Here is a 16640-nt window from a genome sequence, read left to right as displayed (position 1 = left end):
GACGACAGGCATTTTGATGCATCTGGCTACTTATTGATATCCAAATCGCCACTGGGCACATGGCGATAACGACCTGATAGCCGCAGATAGCCTGAATCCAAGTCTGGAAGAGGAACTCGAGCGACATCTTCCATCTCGTACTACAGTATACACACGGACTTGATAATGACGGCTTGGCTTGGATAAGATCGGATCCACACGACATTCGCCGATGGTGGACTGACATCACCGTCTCAACCAGCTTGCCTGACCCGGCGTCAATTCTGAGGCCGGATATCTCTTGAGATTTGAGCAAGGGCAGAGAGCGGTCATAGTCCCAGATTTCGGGGCGGAGGTGTTGGACCTGAACGTCTTCGGGGAGTAGCTTGGGTTGCCGAGTTGACCGCTAAAGGATCCGAGCCGACGGGAACCAACAAAACGGCATCCACTGCGGGGTTGCAAGGGCAGCTGCATGAGGCGTATAAAGGTAGCGAAATGGTGTCCATGGCGAAACTTTTGAAAAGCGTTTGTTGTTGAAGTTGTTGTTGCAATGGCTTTCGTGCGGGTATCAGCGCTGGTGCTAGCGCTCTCGGTTATTCTTGCCCTTGCTCACACCTTTGAGCTACAACAGTTTCTCGCTCCGTACGTCTGACAACTCCCTGGCAGCGCGACAAGTCACTTATTCCAGTCTAGATATCTTCCCTTCTCGCAAAGCGACCGTCCCGCCGTCTCGTTATCGCAGGGCAAAATCGTTGGCACGACGCTCAATGGAGACTACCCTCAACCCGTAGAAGCCTTCCGCGGCTTTCCTTACTCCCAAAATGCCGCCGGTTCCAGGAGATTCAAGCCGCTGGAGCCTCTCCCACAGTCAGATCGAACTTTCGATGCAGCGGAATATGGCCCGGTGTGCCCAGGAAAGTCGTTCCGCGGAATGCAGGCCGCCTACGACGAGGACTGTCTGATGGTCAACGTCTTCCGCCCTGCCGGAACAAACAGCTCCGCAAAGCTTCCCGTAGCCCTCTATGTCCACGGAGGAGCATTCAACCGCGGCTACGCCCACATGACGGATCTGCCTTCGATGGTGGGATGGTCGGAAAGCCCCTTCATTGGCGTCAGTTTTCAGTACCGGATTGGAGCTTTGGGATTCCTTCCTTCGGGCGTCACGGAGAAAGAGGGTCTTCTGAACCTTGGCCTCCGTGACATGATCTTTTTCTTCAACTGGTTCCGCGAGAACATTGGCGAGTTTGGCGGCGACCCCGAGGACGTGACTGTGTTTGGTCTCAGCGCCGGCGCCCATGCGATTGGCCACATGGTCATGAACACCGAGGAGCCTTTCTTCCAGCGCGCTATCATGGAGTCTGGAGCCACCACCGCGCGTGCCGTGCACAAGCCTACTGCCCCTCTGCATGAGGACCAGTTTGAAAAGTACGTCAAACTGGCTGGATGCGGCGACGTACCGAGCGATTCGATCTTTGAGTGCCTGCGCGAGGCGCCCGCCGATAAGGTCATCCAGGCCTCTTTTGCCGTGTTTGACGAGTACAACCCCTCTCTGCGGTGGGCGTTCCAGCCCACGATTGACGGCAAGATTCTAAAGGGTCGGCCGACCGAGGCCTGGGAGTCTGGTATCTGGCACAAGATGCCCATCCTCACCGGATTCACCACCAACGAGGCCGCCTCTTACGTCCCCACGTCTTTGGATAGCCCTGAAGAGTTTCCCAATTACTTCGAGACTCTGCACCCCGATCTTTCAGACAAGGATATCAAGGAGTTGTCGAAGCTCTACCCTGACCCTTCGACGGATTCTGCGTCGCCATACCTGGAGACACGCCCTCTTAGCCTTGGCAAGCAGTTCAAGCGCGCCGAAGCGGCTTACGCGCACTACGCGTATGTGTGTCCTGTACACTCCACTGTTTTGCACGCCTCCGCTGGCCAAGAGGAGCCGGTCTACATGTACCACTGGGCTGTCAACCGGACTGTCCTGGAAGGTGCCAACCACGGCGACCAGTATGTCTATGAGACGTACGCTCCCGGCCCGCGCAAGGTCTCGCCCTTCCAAGAGAAGCTTGCCGGTGAGGTTCACGCCTACTGGACAAGCTTCATCACGCAAAAGGGCGACCCCAACGCGTTGAAGGGCAAGGGACCGGACCGCGCAGAGTGGACACCGTACAAGAAGGGCAAGGCGGAGAAGAAGATGATCTTTGGACTGGGCAACGACGAGCAGGCCGGTGGCTCTGGCGTTGGAGTGACCACCCAGATGGTCGACGATGAGTGGGCGAGGAAAGAGTGCGACTGGTGGTGGTCCAAGGGCGAAAGACTCCACCAGTAGAGGGTACGAATAGACGAGGGCACGTAGACCGGAGCAGATCAAAACAAAAAGACTAGACCCAAAAGCATTTTTTTCAACATCACTCGGCACACGAAAGCCTTCTCTCACGTCCCACGCAAGGCGGAACTGCGAATGAAAACAGAGGCACTGCTTGTGCAGCAGTGATTGCCAACAAAAATTGCGCCATCCGACTCTCCGAAGAGAGAGGGCGTGAGGCAGACGCGCGTTGTGCAATGCCCGTCCACGCTCACGAGCACCCCGATTCTGGACCTCGGGATGCTACGACAAGGTAAGTGAAAAAGAGGAAAAGGGACGGAGTGGAGGTGGGAGTCGAAGCCTTTTTGTTCACGCTGAGGTGGTCCGTGCGCAAGCGAGCTTGGTGGTGAAAGGAGAGGACGCAGATGGTGCTTGCTGGCTGCCGCCGGCGGGAGTGTGCAAGAGCAAAGCTTGTGGTGCCGAAGAGAATCACAAGAAAGCTTCTTTGCAGAGCAAACAGCAATCACGATCCTCAGGCACCCAACTCTACCTACACAGTGCCCTAGCATGAGAGGCACATGGAGCACTCAGTGCGTGTCTTTCATACCATGCTCAACGCCACGCCCAACCTGTGCTCCTTTCACGGCTGACTACTTAAGTTCATTTCAACCTTGATGTTCCATCTACCCACTCCGACGGACCTGGATCAAAATATCTCTCGCCAAATTCATCACTGGCAGAAGATATTTCCTCTTGAGGTCGTCACTGACAGAAGACGTCACCCTGCCACAATCCATTCAGGTAAGCTTGACGAACCAAGTACCAGGAACTTGTCACTAACTAGGCAGGGTCCAGGTTCCATCGGGATCGGCACGCCTTGGGCTGCGACACAGCGAACATGCCTCGACAACAAGCGGCAGCTCTGGCTGATATCCCGTTCAACTTCCTCCCAATGGATGACCAATGCCACCATTCTACTTTATTCAGCCAGATATCCTCCCAGGTCATTTTCAAAACATTGGTACAGCCTCACATGAGGCTTGCGCTGTGCGGCGGGCTGGTGATCATGCGGGCGGGAGCGCGTCGCGTAGCTGAAACTCGAGGCTAGTAGTGCCATGGCTCAACCCAATCATGACCTCACCTCAAATGTTGGGCTGCTCAAAGGCTTTGAAAATCCTCCAAGTACCAAGAATAGCATCGGCTCGATTCCAGGTCCTTCATTCAACAGCTCTTTCACAGCCAGCTACAGATTGTCATTATCACAGGACCCTTTGCCGGCATATCAACAAGCATGTCATATACCGGTGTATTTTCAGCTATCATCCCCATGTTTCGGCATTCATGACTCAAAGATTCGCAATCCGACCGTCAAATTCAGATTTATCAAATTCGTGTTTTGGACCACAGCTCGGCATTGATCGACTTGATGTCAGCGGCAAGGGTACACAACGGCTTGGTCCCTCTTGATTACCGACACTAAAACTCCCCGCACTTTTGTAGTGGCATTGACATCGCAGCAGGTGCCACCCCTATAAGGTTCAGTCGTACCAGCCAAGGCTGCCGAGACCATCGGTATCAGCACATGATCGGTCGTCGAACCACCGGTCAACAAGGCGCTGAAAGATATGACCCAAGTTCTTTTGCTGAATGAGTTATTTTCGATTTCGAAAGTACTTCGCCTACGCCTGCTTATCTCAGCTTCTTTTGCAGCTTGAGCTGCTCGAGTGGTGGCATTTCAGCCGCACTTGGCTGTATTTGTATGGCGCTTGGCCCTGCCGCTCAGATGCCGTGTGGCGTCACTGCTGCTTCAAAATGGTTTGCCTTGTCAAACCGGGCGCGCTGTTCGCCTCGGGTTTGAGACGAGGTCCCGTCTCCTGTCCGGGACCAGTAAAGTTGTCAAGGTTCCTAGCTTTCTCTTGTTTGTCCCCTAACCTTTTCTGAACGTCAACCCACCAACACAACTGATGTGCCCAAGTCACCCAAGCATCAAAACTTTGGAATATCTGCTGTTATGTCCTTTTTCCCTCGAGATGAATTGTACCCGCGCCCAAGTTGCATGTGGATATTGCTGCAAACCACCACACCTCTTTCCTGCAGTCATCAATGCGTTCCCCAGCGCCTGCAGGGACAAGGTCAGTGTTTCATTCGCGGTCACCGGGCCGTCGCATGTTGATCTGGGGAAGCTTGTCCAGAACAATGTTTTCTGCCGCGCTTATGGACCTGATGCGCTACGGCATGGAACAAGAGCAGCTGGATCGATTCTCCGCGGTAGCACACCTAGATACACCTTTGCTTCCTCAGTTGACACTCGGAAACTTCATGCCTCTTTCGAATCCACGGTCTCTCCGACTTCTCTGCCGCCGGCTGTACGATGCAGATTACTTCTGCGGCCTTGAAGGCAGTCATTGTAGCCTACGCTGATCTGTTCCTGGCACTATTCTTTGTGTGTCTCAAAGTCTGCGTGAGGTACCGAGTGACTTGCGGCCTCGGATTCGACGATGCGCTCGCCGTACTGGCGTGGTTTGCACTGATACCTCTGGTTGTTTTGATACATTTGCGTAAGTCCACTCCTTCCTCCAACATGAGTCCATCTGACGATAAACAGAAGCCAAAAATGGCATGGGCTACCACGCCGAAGAGCTGCCACCCCACAACCTAGAATCAGTACTTCACTACTTCTGGGCCTCTGTATGGGTGCACATGATTGCGCTGGGAGTCTCCAAACTCTCCATTCTCACCCAATATTTACGCATCTTTCTCGACCGACGCACGCGGCTGCTCACATGGCTTACCATGGCCTTTGTGATTGTCTACACGCTGCAAGCAATACTGGTCGGCGTATTTGTGTGCATACCCGTCGAGGCCTTTTGGAACCGGAGCATGCAAGGCCACTGCATCAACCCCCTCATCACCAATTACGTCAATGCTGGCTTCAATATCAGCACCGATCTAATCATAATCCTAATCCCAATTCCCGCGCTTAATAAATTACAAGTCTCCAAGAGCCAATACATAGCGCTTCTTGTGGCTTTCAGCATCGGAGGACTGTACGTGGAGCATTCACCCTGCACAGAACCAGCTAATCTCCCACCAGGAGTTGCGTCATCTCCATCGTGCGCCTCCACTCAGTCGCCACGAGCTTCAAACGCAACGACACGGTCTCACACAACCAGGGCCCCGCCATGTGGGCCGCAATCGAAGTCGCGCTCGCCATCATCTGCGCATGTCTCCCCTCACTGCGGCCCATCCTCATGCGCGGCCTGCACGCCCTCGGCTTCACAGGCCACTCACGCACCGGCAAATCCAAGTCCAAATCCAAATCCAACCCCGCCAACAACTACTACGGCCCCAAAAACTACGCCAAGTCCAACAGTCGCAGCCGCAGCAGGAGTCGCCGTAATACCGCGCCCTGGTTCCTGGATAACGCGTCGGCCAAGAAGCTGAATTCGCGCTGGTCGGCCGACGACGAGGAGCATAGCCTCCCTGACATGCCCAGCCCGACCTTTTCGCGTGGAAAAGATGATTTCATTGAGTTGAAGAGAAGTGGCGGTGCCGGCGGCGGCAGCAGTGGACCTGATCGGGGCATCAGGGTTGAGACGACCGTCGAGTGGGCCAGCTTCGTTGATCAAGAGGAGTGGGAGCGCGACAGGGACAAGATTGGCCGCGTACATCATCGAGCTTGACGCGGAGCGCTTTTACTATCAATTGCTAGAGCATACATTTCGCGTCTCCGCGTGCACTGCTTTCATCCTGTTGTTCTGCGGCATTTCAGGGGTGGTGACGCTGGCTGGGGCGTTCGGCGCCAATGATACCTCCTTGGCTCTTTGGTTGTGAAGATATGGATTAATGGCGGACTTTGTGTTCTGTGAAGAAAGAGCAGGCTGCATTGGCGCGGCGCAAACGTTGATTCGGGATTGACCTGTTTACTGATCTGAGCGAGTACATGAATAGCGAGTGCGTGTGTTTAGTGACAGTTTTGTCCACACAGCAACACAGTATTTTGACGTGTCGACCACTTTAGTGATTTGAGAATTGAGATTTTATTGAAGCCGGACCAGAAAGGTCAGATATTTCTCACCTATTACTCAGGAGAGGGGAAATTGGCTTTCGAAGTACATCTCAACACTGCCCTTTAACATGCTTTATACCTTCCCCATGTTCGATCCTTCAACACACTGCCCTCATCCACTTCATCCCCACGTCCCATTCTTCGCAGTTTCTCCATCACCTTCTCACACCCCTTGCCACCGTATCTGGCGCCTCTCCAGGCTGCGTGCCCTTTGGCCGGCGCGCCTTGACAGCTTTCATGCTCTGCCGTGGGCGCTCCTTGACCTTTGCTTTGCGCGGCGCGTTCAGGATGCTGCCCATGAGGGACTGCCGGGACCCAATGCACGCGCCGTAGGGGCTGAAGACTTGGATCTGTGGAAAAGGGACCACACGGGGGTCGAAGGTGGAGGAGTCGAACTGGGAAGAGGATTCCTCGGCTGTGGTAGACCATGGCGATGCTTCTTCGTTGGTTTCAGGGGAAGGGGGCTCGTTGGTGTTGGCTTGATCGTCTGGCTTTGCGTCTTCGTGGACCTCGACTTCATGCTTTGTCTGCGGTTGCTCTTCCGTCTTTCTCTCTCCCGCGGCGTCATCAGACGCATATATCGGCCTGCGCTTGAATCTCCGCGTCTGCGCCGTCACCTCGACCCATCCAAGTCCCTCGATTAGCACATCAACAGCCCAAACAACAAATGGCAGATTGATGGCCTTTAATCCAACGACGTCTTTTCGCGCCAGCGGACCTGCGGCAGCCTTTGTGACATCGTGAGAAAGCGAGACGACGCCAGCGCTGCGCACCTCGCTTCTGGCTTTCTCGTCTGCCCAATTGACAATACCAGACCGCGCATTTTCGATCTCGCCGCGCTCGCGCGCCACCGCTTTTTCCGTGCTGCTCTTGTGCCAGGGCAGTTCCACAAACGGGTGGACCAGGTAGATGAGATCTTCAGTGGCAGGCGTGATGCGGACGAGGCCACCTCCCAGCACCAACGACTCGTGAGGCTTCAGCACAATGCGCTCCGTCTTTTTTCGCGACTTGAGAAGCAGCTTCGACCGGTGCTGCGGTGCCACGTATTGGTCCATACTGTTGCGGTCGAGACCAGGCAGGTCGATGAGCTCGCCGCGGCCCCGTGCGAACGGGATTCGTATTGGCGAGGCGGTTGTTCCGGGGAGGTGAGAGATGATGGGCATGACGGGGTAGTCAACTTCTTTCTGTGGGGGAGGGAGGAGCGAGGTTGTGGAGAATGAGTCTTCCAAATCGATGGATTCCTGGGCGGCTTCATCTAGAGCACCATCCTGAGAGGGGGTTTCGGCCAGAAAAGCTTCCGAAGCGGTTGGGTCTTGAGGGTGTTCTTCGCTTTTGGAGTTGGGATCTTCTTGCGTGGACTCCTGGTCTCCAACTTCTTTCGAGAATTGATCAAAGTCTTTCTCTATTGTTTCCTCATTGACTGGAAGATCCTCGCTGACTGAAGTCTCCACAGGCTGCTCGGCTTCCTCCTCGGTCTCTGATTTGCTTTCTTCCGCTTCTTCCTTCAATATATCCTCTGGATCTGCCAAAAATTTGGCTTCGAATTCAGCGTCTTCTCTCTCCTTTTGAGTCATGGAGTTGGAAGAGTCCCAGGATGCTTTTTTCTCCTTTTCGGCTTGTTTCCGGACTTGTTCGATATCAACGTAATCTTTCTGACCTTTTGGAAAGACTACTTCAAAAAGACTGCTCTTTCCGACGTTGACTTTGCCCACGAACCAGCTTGCGCCGCCGCGTTTTAGAATTTTTTGCTTGATGGCAGGAGTCCACCATCCTCGTTGCGCACTCACGAGGTGCACGTTTCCCAGGCGTACATTATCTCGGTACTCCCTACCTATTTTCTCGCGGAGGACTTCGATTATGTATGCCATCAGCTTTCTCGACATGTCTTCTTGTGGCACCAGTAAATCGGCCCGAGTAATGATGAACTCGACGTTAGTATGTTTTCCATCGAACCAATTTCGTTTTGATGCTCTTCGACCGCGCGAACGCAGTGGCGCTATGTCTAGTGCCCTTGTTATGTCAGGAATCACCGACATGGGAAAATCGGCGGCATCGACAACATGGTAGATATGATTGCGCTTATGCGGCGATTCCTGAATCATGGCTCTGATCGCCTGTATTGACGGATGATCAATTGGAACGCCTTCACGATGGTTAATCAGCCTATGGCAGCGGTTGCACAGCGGAAGCGCGGCCTCTGATTTTGGTGGGGTTTCGGTCGACTCAGTGACCCCCAGCTGCTCTCGTAGACTTGGATCAAGATTTGCTACGGCTGCCGCATAGATGTCGTCTTCTCGCTTATTTGGCTGCTCATGCTCTTGATCATGTCTGAGATATGCCTTTACGTGGCTCATGTCGGCTGAGTAGTAGCCAGCGAGATCCGGGGCCACAGTTTGCGACGGAGCACCACAGCCTGGACATGACGGCGGTAATGCTTCGATGAGTGACTTTTTGGGTGTGTGAGATGTGTCTATTCGTTCAGCTACTGCTGAAGTTTCGACAGCCTGCCATCTCGGGGCTAGAGTTGAAAAGACCCGTTCCTTTTTTCGTAGTCCCGAGGAAACAACAGTTGGTGGTACTCCAAGACGACGTGCAGTTGCAAAAGGGAGTTTGACGCGAGAGAGCCGGCGTAAAGAAGGTTGCATGTCGAGAGGTGGTGGATACAAAAAACCAACACCGCAGAAACGGAAGTCGGGCAGAACCGGCGAAGTGACAAGGCGGTGAGCAAGCGAGCGGCCCAAGCTCCCAAAATGGCAGTCCGAGGAACAGTCAGACCCTGGTCTCTTCTGGGGTAAATAACAGTCAAGTCTCAACTCTCAGACCACTACCGCATCCACTCTCTCTCCACCTCGTGTCCACTCATCGACCTACTCCGGACAGCTCCTTACCTCTCCATCAATTGTCCTTGCTTCATCGCTATGATTTCCTCGCGTGCCGCCGTCAGGCACATTGCCGCTCGCCGCGTCACCGCCGTCCCCGCGGTCCGCGCAGCTTCGGCTTGGAGCAAGGTGCCTCAAGGTCCCCCCGACGCCATTCTGGGCATCACCGAAGCCTACAAGGCCGACAGCCATCCGGAGAAGATCAACTTGGGTGTGTATCCACCATTGGAAAGCTTACTTTCACAATTGGAGCTTCACTTGGACTGTTTTTTTTTTTTTTTTTTTTCATTGGCGCCCGAGCTAACAAACCTCCAGGAGTTGGCGCCTACCGCGATGACAGCGCCAAACCTTACGTCTTGCCCTCTGTCAAGGCCGCCGAGAAGAAGGTTGTCGACTCCAACCTGAACAAGGAGTACGCTGGCATCACTGGTGTTCCCGAATTCACTGCCGCCGCCGCCCGTCTTGCCTACGGCGAGGACTCGAAGCCTCTCAAGGAAGGCCGCATCGTCATCACTCAGTCCATCTCCGGCACTGGTGCTCTCCGCATTGGTGGAGCTTTCCTCCAGCGTCATTACCCCCACGCAAAGACCATCTACATCCCCACGCCGTCATGGGCCAACCACAACGCCGTCTTCAGCGACTCGGGTCTGAAGGTCGAGAAGTACCGCTACTACAACAAGGACACGATTGGCCTCGACTTTGAGGGCATGATTGAGGACATTAAGAAGATGCCCAAGAACAGCATCGTCCTGCTGCACGCTTGCGCCCACAACCCCACTGGCGTCGACCCTACTCCCGACCAGTGGAAGGCCATCAGCGACGAGGTCAAGGCTGGCGACCACTACCCCTTCTTCGACATGGCCTACCAGGGCTTCGCCAGTGGTGACACTGTCAAGGACGCTTTTGCGCTTCGGTACTTCATTGAGCAGGGCCACCTTCCTGCTCTCTGCCAGTCTTTCGCCAAGAACATGGTGGGTAGTGTTTTGTCGTGATGGTGAATCAGTCTAATAGTCCATAGGGTCTCTACGGTGAACGTGTCGGTGCCTTCTCCCTTGTCTGCGAGTCGGCCGAGGAGAAGAAGCGCGTCGACTCTCAGATCAAGATTCTCGTGCGCCCGCTCTACTCGAACCCGCCCATCCACGGTGCTCGCATTGCCGAGACTGTCCTCAACGACGCGGCCCTCAACAAGCAATGGCTCGGTGAGGTCAAGGGTATGGCCGACCGCATCATCAAGATGCGTGCCTTGCTCAAGGAGAACCTCGAGAAGCTTGGCTCCAAGCATGACTGGAGCCACATCACCAGCCAGATTGGCATGTTTGCCTACACTGGTCTCTCGGCTGAGCAGATGGACAAGCTCGCCAAGGAGCACTCCGTCTACGCGACCAAGGACGGCCGCATCTCTGTCGCTGGTATCACCAGTGGCAACGTCAAGAGGCTCGCAGAGGCCATCTACAAGGTTGCTGGTTAAACCTTTGCCACTAGACTGGATACGGCGTACGGATCATGATGGCCCAATCGGCTCAAAAATCTTTTTGTACGACGCTAGACGAGCTGGATGAAACGTAGAACTGAGTAGCAAGCAAGCAAGCAATGACGAGCGAGCGAGCATGATTTTGAGCGCAAACACGAGATCTTGTACCACAATTTGGGTGTAAGTGATTTGAAATTGCAAAGATTCGGCCTGGAGTTGCGGATACCTGGGTCTTAATGTGCTATAGACTGAAGCAGCGCATTTCATTTTTGAGACTGCAACAATTGGGATAGAGAATCAATACTGTGGAAGCCGATTGACATCAATGGCGTGCAACATAGACTCTTAGTGTCGCTAACTTCCATCAGGACGCAACGTACCAGTCTTCGGGTCCCATGTGGGACACATCTCCAGGTACGAGCTGTACATGGCATGACTTCAGCCGTGGTGTTACTTCCAGAACTTGACTACGCTCCTTCTTTGTTTACAATTCATAATGGATGTCACCTCTTCACCGGAAAGGCAGGTCGCGACTGCCGGTACCACTTCCTCGCAGCACTTAAAGCGTACCTTGCTTGCCATCTGGCTCCCCCGTCTCCACGCTTCGATCCTACAACACCAGTCTCACAATTGTCTACCATTTTAATTCTACAATCAGATTCCAGACTCTAAAGCAATAAAGACACAGAACAACGATCATGAAGATTACTTCGCTCCTCACATTCGCCCTCTCCGGCTTGTCCCTTGCTCTTCCATCCCCAAACACCGACAAGACCGACTTGCGCTCTCGCCAATTGCCAGATTTTGAGCCCAACGGTCCCGAGTTCCGCCTCCAAACCAAGCTCGTCAACGCGAACGACAGCACCAAAGCAAAGTTCAGTGGCCTCTACCTCTCGTCGTACCACACGGGTGCTGGCCTCAGCGACGCCGTTTTCATTGCAAACGAAACTCGCGGAGTCAAGGCATTTCTGAACGAGACGGTCCCGGCAACAGCACACGGAGCACGCCTGGAGTTTGATTTTGGCAATGAGTGAGCTCAACATCCCTCTTCAATCCGCGTGTCATCTTCTCTGACCGAGTCGATCACAGCTTCCCTTGGGGCTTGACTCTCGGATACCAGTCCTACGCCAAGTGGTCGCCCGTCACCATCAACGCCGGCATTGGAGATGCAGGCTACATCTACGGCGACAAGGGCCTCGTGTATAACCAGACTCAGTTTTCTGGCTGGATGGGTACGTCAACTCTGCTTTCCATAAATTCTCATCTTGACAAACTCGAACCCTCCTCCTTCGCTTGAACATCTCTCCGCCACATTCAATCATCGGCACCTCCGCATCTCCAAACACGCAAACTTTTTTTCTCGTTTCCCGTTTACTCTCCCTCACTTCCCCGCGTGTTTGTTCCTCACGCATGCATGCGCGCGATGCACGCATCCCTCCTTTGTACAACCACAGTCCTCGTATCGCGAATGAGGCGGCGAAACGGGTAGCTCGCGTGCTGACATCTTCGCGCCCTTGCAGTTTGCGACTGGTGGCACAATGTGCCGCAGCTCTTCTGGCTCATGAGTGTCCCCGGCGCGTTTGACATTCCCAGCAGCTGTGCAGAGGTGCAACTGCTCAAGACGAATGTTTGAGCTGGGTCGAGTGGATCGTTGAGAGAGTCAAATTGCTATCGTCAACAGGGTAGGCGAGGGCACGGGTTGGGTTGAGATGAGATTGAAAGGTGGATGTAATGACGTTTGATTCTGTACCTAAGGACTCTTCTTTCTCCTTGTCTCTTTTACACTATTCCAGTACATCAACGAATACCTAATTTGCCGTACAAAGATGTTGTAACATGAAAGCTTGACCGAACATTGTTGTGATATGACAGTCTGAGCAAGTTTAGCTCGCGATTGTTCTGTCCTGTCATCAGCGGCAGTCCAGTGCATCTTCTCAAAACGACTACCCATCGTTCTAACCTGTCAACACTCTCTATCATCATCCAGATCCTACCCATTTCTCACCATCTCATCAACATCAATCAGAAAGTCGTTGTAAGCCTGTCTCCACTCCTGCAGGCCGTTCGGTCGGGGTAAGTTTTTGGCACGGCGGTGTCTTAGCATGCTTTGGATGTTGTGGAAACAGATACCGAAGCCGTACATGAGGATAATGGCGAAGATGGTTGAGACCCAAGTGATGATGGATGAGTCTTGCGAGAGGGCTTCGTTATCAGAAGCAGACATTTTGAAGTGTGGTTGGGTGTGGTCGGTGGGTGAGGGGTGGAAGAGGAGATGAGAGGTCTGATTTGGAGCTTCGTCTGATGAGAGCATGGAGGTGCTTTTTATGGCATTGGTGATTTAAGAGCGAGAAGACTGGTTCAAGACAGTTCCATGCACATCCATGACTTTGAAGACAATGCCGGGCGACACAACAAAAAGCTTTGATCATAAATGCATTGGTGGTAGGGGCCTAGCTTCCATACAAAGCAGCATTCCGAGCTCCTTTCCTGCAGATGATTCTTTCCTAGTGAGCTGTCTCTCTTGTTTTGAGTCAATCTCAGGCCTCGTGGCCCTGCAAATTGCGCCAACCTGCTGCTCTGCCTAGAGTTTCTGGAAGAGACGAGCAAGCTTTCCCTGTTTGCCAGACCATGCAGCCATCTCGCTGCGCTGCAGCTCCTTGGGCGTCTCCTTGGGCGCCTTTGCCGGCACCTCGACATGCTCGGGGGTCTGCTTCATGGTCTCCTCGCCTGCCTGATTGTCTGCCTTCTCAGCGTCCAGGAGTCCACGGCCACGAAGATCCTGTTTGATCTCCTCAAGCAAGTTGCGCATGGTCTTGACGGAATCGACGTCCTCCTTTTTGGGATTCTCGATCTACACAACCATCAGCACCTCTTCGACACACTCACTTCAGAGGGAGCATTGGAATAGGACTGGACTTACGCGACTCTCAACCAGCTCCTCCATCGCCTTGCACGCCAGCTCGGCCTGCTCGACGTGATGCTCGTGGCCGTGTTCGCAGAGCGTGGACAGAAACGTCTCCCACTTGAAGCGCGTCAGGTGGTCGAGCTCCGGGTCCATCAACACCTCCTTGGCCAGGTCCATGGCTTTGGGGCGGTCATCGGCGGCGAGGGCGGCGTGGATCTAGCAAAAAATGTTGTTCAGCTGTTTTGTTTATGTTTGATGTGGTTTACACTCACGTTGACATCGCCGGCGTGGCGGATGGACAACAAGTTGAAGTCTTTCGGGACGCGACCCCTTCCGCTTGCAAATCCGGATGGATCCATGATGGTTGAGAGGTCTTGGTGATTTGGTTCGAGGATCGTGTGAGGAGTTGGTTGTGTTGCGCGAACGGGAATCGAATGAAATACGCTCCGCGCGGTCATCTTAGTCGTTAGCCCCTGTTTTCTTACGAGCCGTCCGGAACCTTCTTGTGCTGCAGCACTGGACACAACAAACCAATATTTGGTTGAAGCGTATAACGGCTCCAGTCTTCCAGGTCTCGGGCTTTCTTTTGCTTTCGCAGGCTGACCATCATCGGCTGCACTTCTCCGCGACAGACAGCTCTCAGGGGCAGCTCATCCAGGCTCTTTTGACATGGCCGATCAAGGTTTCATCTTCCTCGTCTCTCAAGCAATCCATGGCCTCTAACCATTGGTAGGAAACATTGGAGGCGCTGAAGCGCTCGCCACGACGGTTCCTTTGCCAGCGCCGGCGCCCCTACCCTTCAACACAAGCCTGAAGCTCTGGGAGGACTTCTTTTCTACGCTCCCGATGGCAGGCGATCTAGCGACCCAGCTATGGATGGACGAAGCTGAGTACAGCTTCAAGGGCGTGTGTGCGCTCCACTATCTCCTGGATGCCCTCTACTACAACCCATACTCTCCATGCCCTGAATCAGTCAGCACATATTCCCTCGGCAGGATCTTGAAATTGAAGCCGATCAAGGGCAGAGAGTTTGCCGTCGCTGCCTGCAAAAGGGTAGGGGATGCGTGGATGATCAACATCACTGTTGGCAGTGATAACCACATCGACTGCAAAGACGAGATGTTGGAGTTTCGTCTCAACAAGTCAGAGTGCAAAGACCAGACGACGGCAACGAAGGTATCGCATGCTATTTGCCAAATTGCTGCCCTTTGGCCTCGTCCCATCAGCAAACTGGACAGCAGTGCGGGAGCTTTCGATAGAAAGTTCATCTTCCTTGCGGCCTTGAAGCACGTCGATCCGCACAGGATGCTCTCCTTGGACATCCCCGGGGTTTGGTACGAAGCCGCGACCAATGGTGCGCCTGAGCACTATGAGTATGAGACCCCTCCCCTTTTAGTGCTGAATCTAAACTCTGACAAGATGATAGGATTAAGACGACCCTCGAGACGGAGTCCCACGGCATCGTCGAGTTCATGATCAATGCAGCGCCAGAGGAGGTCGACCTGTGGACGCCAGTCCCAAAGCTAGCTCAAGGCGCAAGGCTTCAATGTCCTCCAGGATCAATGATTCCAGCGCACATTCAGCACGGCGTGCGCGCTTACCACCGTCGCGCAATCGAGATCTGCAACTATGCCGTCTGCATGGTACACGGCCAGGTCTTCAATGATGTCAAGCATGTCCGCGCTTCCCTGGAGGAGCTCACGTCGCCCTTCAAAAACACGCACACGTCCTGTAGGCGGCGCACTGGAAAGCAGCCTCTCCTAAGCAACACAAGTAGTGTGGCCGACGGCCTGACGCGCGGAGTCTGGAATGCGGTCACCGTCAATGATATGACCCCTGGAGGACTCGACGATCTCGAGCTTCCTGACATCATCGTCAATAGTGCCGATCAAGGATACTGGGTCCAAGTTAGCGACAGAGTGCGTCACGCTCTTGAGCGGGGCAGACCAATCAGCGAAGTCATGCTGATTGCTGCCGAAGCCGCGGACGACATGAACGCCGCGATTGCTGATGGCGAAGTGGCCGTTCAGCCATGCTTCTGCCGTAGGGACGAAAGGCTGCGCAGTTTGCATTGCTGCCCAGGCTGCACTGTCCAGACGCCCTGCTCGTCGATGCAAATGCGCGAGGATCTGGGTTGGTGGGTCTGCCAGTACTGCTACCGGAAATTGTAATCTTCTGGTAGTCGCGGCAGAGCTTGAGAAAACTTGTTGTCGAGGCCGAGAGGAAATTGAAGAGCAGACGGAGGAATGAAGTCGCAGGAGAACTCATACAGAAGCTCAGATGCTAGGAATTCGATTCAATTTCGGGGCTGATAAGAAAAGATTTGTAGACCTGCCGTCTATTGAGCTCCCACCTTCTTCTCGCTAGTAGCTCTGCGTGCCAAACGACACATGGTTGAAATAACAAACTCGTGCTCCATGCCCCACATGCCGGCGGGGAAGACGTTGTTTTCTTTTACTGCAAAGCCCCTCCGCGTCCAGTACGGGCCGTTGCGGGCTTCTGCAGTCTTAAGCCATAGCCGTACATCGGCTGCATCTGAACTCCTCTTGGACATGACGGCATCCTCGACTGCCGAGACGCTCGATTCCGCGAGGCCGGTCCCGCGGTATTCTGGGTCTACCACGACGGCCGAGATTTCAAAGTCGTCGCCGTCCTTTAGATGTCAATATCTTCGCATGCGCAAGGATTTGGGCGCATCAGCTCACCATGCTATCTCCCTTCCATGGGATAATCGATGCAGATGCAACTGCGGCACCCTGAATGAACATGACGGCGCAAATCCCTTTTCCCAATCGTTCGAGCAGCTCGTCATAGTTCTCGAATCGCAACCCCTCCACTTGCTTTAGGCCATTGGGAGGGTTTTTGAAGGCCTTGTTGACAAGATTGAAGAGCTCCTCCAGAACCACTGGATCATTGACCAAATCTTCGGAGGTGTAAAATTTAGTTTCCCGCGCAGCTACCGTCATGTTTGGAAGTGATTGATGTTTGGTGTTGGAAAGTCTTGAACGGGATAGCGTAGCCCACCACTTGCTGAG

General features: G+C 53.9%; 9 protein-coding genes across 9 annotated transcripts; 4 read left to right on the top strand and 5 right to left on the bottom strand.

The window, feature by feature from the left end:
- Positions 1 to 529: 529 nt before the first annotated feature.
- BKA78DRAFT_291849 (Alpha/Beta hydrolase protein) lies at positions 530 to 2305 on the top strand (the record flags this gene model as incomplete). The annotated part of the gene is made up of 2 exons (XM_066885964.1): positions 530 to 621; positions 646 to 2305. 2 exons carry the CDS (start codon positions 530 to 532, stop codon positions 2303 to 2305), a joined length of 1752 nt encoding a protein of 583 aa, XP_066749958.1.
- Positions 2306 to 2357: 52 nt separating this feature from the next.
- On the bottom strand, positions 2358 to 2968 carry BKA78DRAFT_21813 (uncharacterized protein). The gene has a single exon (XM_066883668.1). The coding sequence runs from the start codon at positions 2848 to 2850 to the stop codon at positions 2410 to 2412; it is 441 nt and encodes a 146-aa protein (XP_066749957.1). The 5' UTR covers positions 2851 to 2968; the 3' UTR covers positions 2358 to 2409.
- A 1684-nt stretch (positions 2969 to 4652) lies between these two features.
- Positions 4653 to 6015, top strand: BKA78DRAFT_376515 (uncharacterized protein; the record flags this gene model as incomplete). Its single annotated transcript, XM_066892830.1, has 3 exons — positions 4653 to 4839; positions 4887 to 5328; positions 5376 to 6015. The coding sequence occupies 3 exons, from the start codon at positions 4653 to 4655 to the stop codon at positions 5962 to 5964; spliced, it is 1218 nt and encodes a 405-aa protein (XP_066749956.1). The 3' UTR covers positions 5965 to 6015.
- Positions 6016 to 6505: 490 nt separating this feature from the next.
- Positions 6506 to 8995, bottom strand: BKA78DRAFT_329519 (uncharacterized protein; the record flags this gene model as incomplete). Its single annotated transcript, XM_066889671.1, has 3 exons — positions 6506 to 8098; positions 8138 to 8797; positions 8885 to 8995. 3 exons carry the CDS (start codon positions 8993 to 8995, stop codon positions 6506 to 6508), a joined length of 2364 nt encoding a protein of 787 aa, XP_066749955.1.
- Positions 8996 to 9268: 273 nt separating this feature from the next.
- BKA78DRAFT_244441 (mitochondrial aspartate aminotransferase-like protein) lies at positions 9269 to 10697 on the top strand (the record flags this gene model as incomplete). The annotated part of the gene is made up of 3 exons (XM_066884032.1): positions 9269 to 9440; positions 9545 to 10200; positions 10248 to 10697. 3 exons carry the CDS (start codon positions 9269 to 9271, stop codon positions 10695 to 10697), a joined length of 1278 nt encoding a protein of 425 aa, XP_066749954.1.
- A 569-nt stretch (positions 10698 to 11266) lies between these two features.
- On the top strand, positions 11267 to 12523 carry BKA78DRAFT_21779 (uncharacterized protein). Its single transcript, XM_066883667.1, has 3 exons — positions 11267 to 11730; positions 11790 to 11932; positions 12221 to 12523. Exons 1-3 carry the CDS (start codon positions 11399 to 11401, stop codon positions 12331 to 12333), a joined length of 588 nt encoding a protein of 195 aa, XP_066749953.1. The 5' UTR covers positions 11267 to 11398; the 3' UTR covers positions 12334 to 12523.
- A 120-nt stretch (positions 12524 to 12643) lies between these two features.
- BKA78DRAFT_349199 (uncharacterized protein) lies at positions 12644 to 12924 on the bottom strand (the record flags this gene model as incomplete). The annotated part of the gene is made up of 2 exons (XM_066890765.1): positions 12644 to 12655; positions 12706 to 12924. The coding sequence occupies 2 exons, from the start codon at positions 12922 to 12924 to the stop codon at positions 12644 to 12646; spliced, it is 231 nt and encodes a 76-aa protein (XP_066749952.1).
- Positions 12925 to 13078: 154 nt separating this feature from the next.
- Positions 13079 to 14388, bottom strand: BKA78DRAFT_303838 (uncharacterized protein). The gene is made up of 3 exons (XM_066887575.1): positions 13878 to 14388; positions 13621 to 13821; positions 13079 to 13551 (listed from the first exon to the last, which is right to left on the bottom strand). The coding sequence occupies exons 1-3, from the start codon at positions 14061 to 14063 to the stop codon at positions 13282 to 13284; spliced, it is 657 nt and encodes a 218-aa protein (XP_066749951.1). The 5' UTR covers positions 14064 to 14388; the 3' UTR covers positions 13079 to 13281.
- Positions 14389 to 15943: 1555 nt separating this feature from the next.
- Positions 15944 to 16571, bottom strand: BKA78DRAFT_291841 (uncharacterized protein; the record flags this gene model as incomplete). Its single annotated transcript, XM_066885963.1, has 2 exons — positions 15944 to 16258; positions 16311 to 16571. The coding sequence occupies 2 exons, from the start codon at positions 16569 to 16571 to the stop codon at positions 15944 to 15946; spliced, it is 576 nt and encodes a 191-aa protein (XP_066749950.1).
- Between the last annotated feature and the right edge of the window lie 69 nt (positions 16572 to 16640).

This window comes from Phyllosticta capitalensis (assembly GCF_038381095.1).
Source record: "Phyllosticta capitalensis strain CBS 128856 chromosome Unknown BKA78scaffold_1, whole genome shotgun sequence".
Lineage (NCBI taxonomy): Eukaryota > Fungi > Ascomycota > Dothideomycetes > Botryosphaeriales > Phyllostictaceae > Phyllosticta > Phyllosticta capitalensis.
Note: the sequence above shows the minus strand (reverse complement) of the source record. Positions and strands in the feature narration are given on the sequence as shown.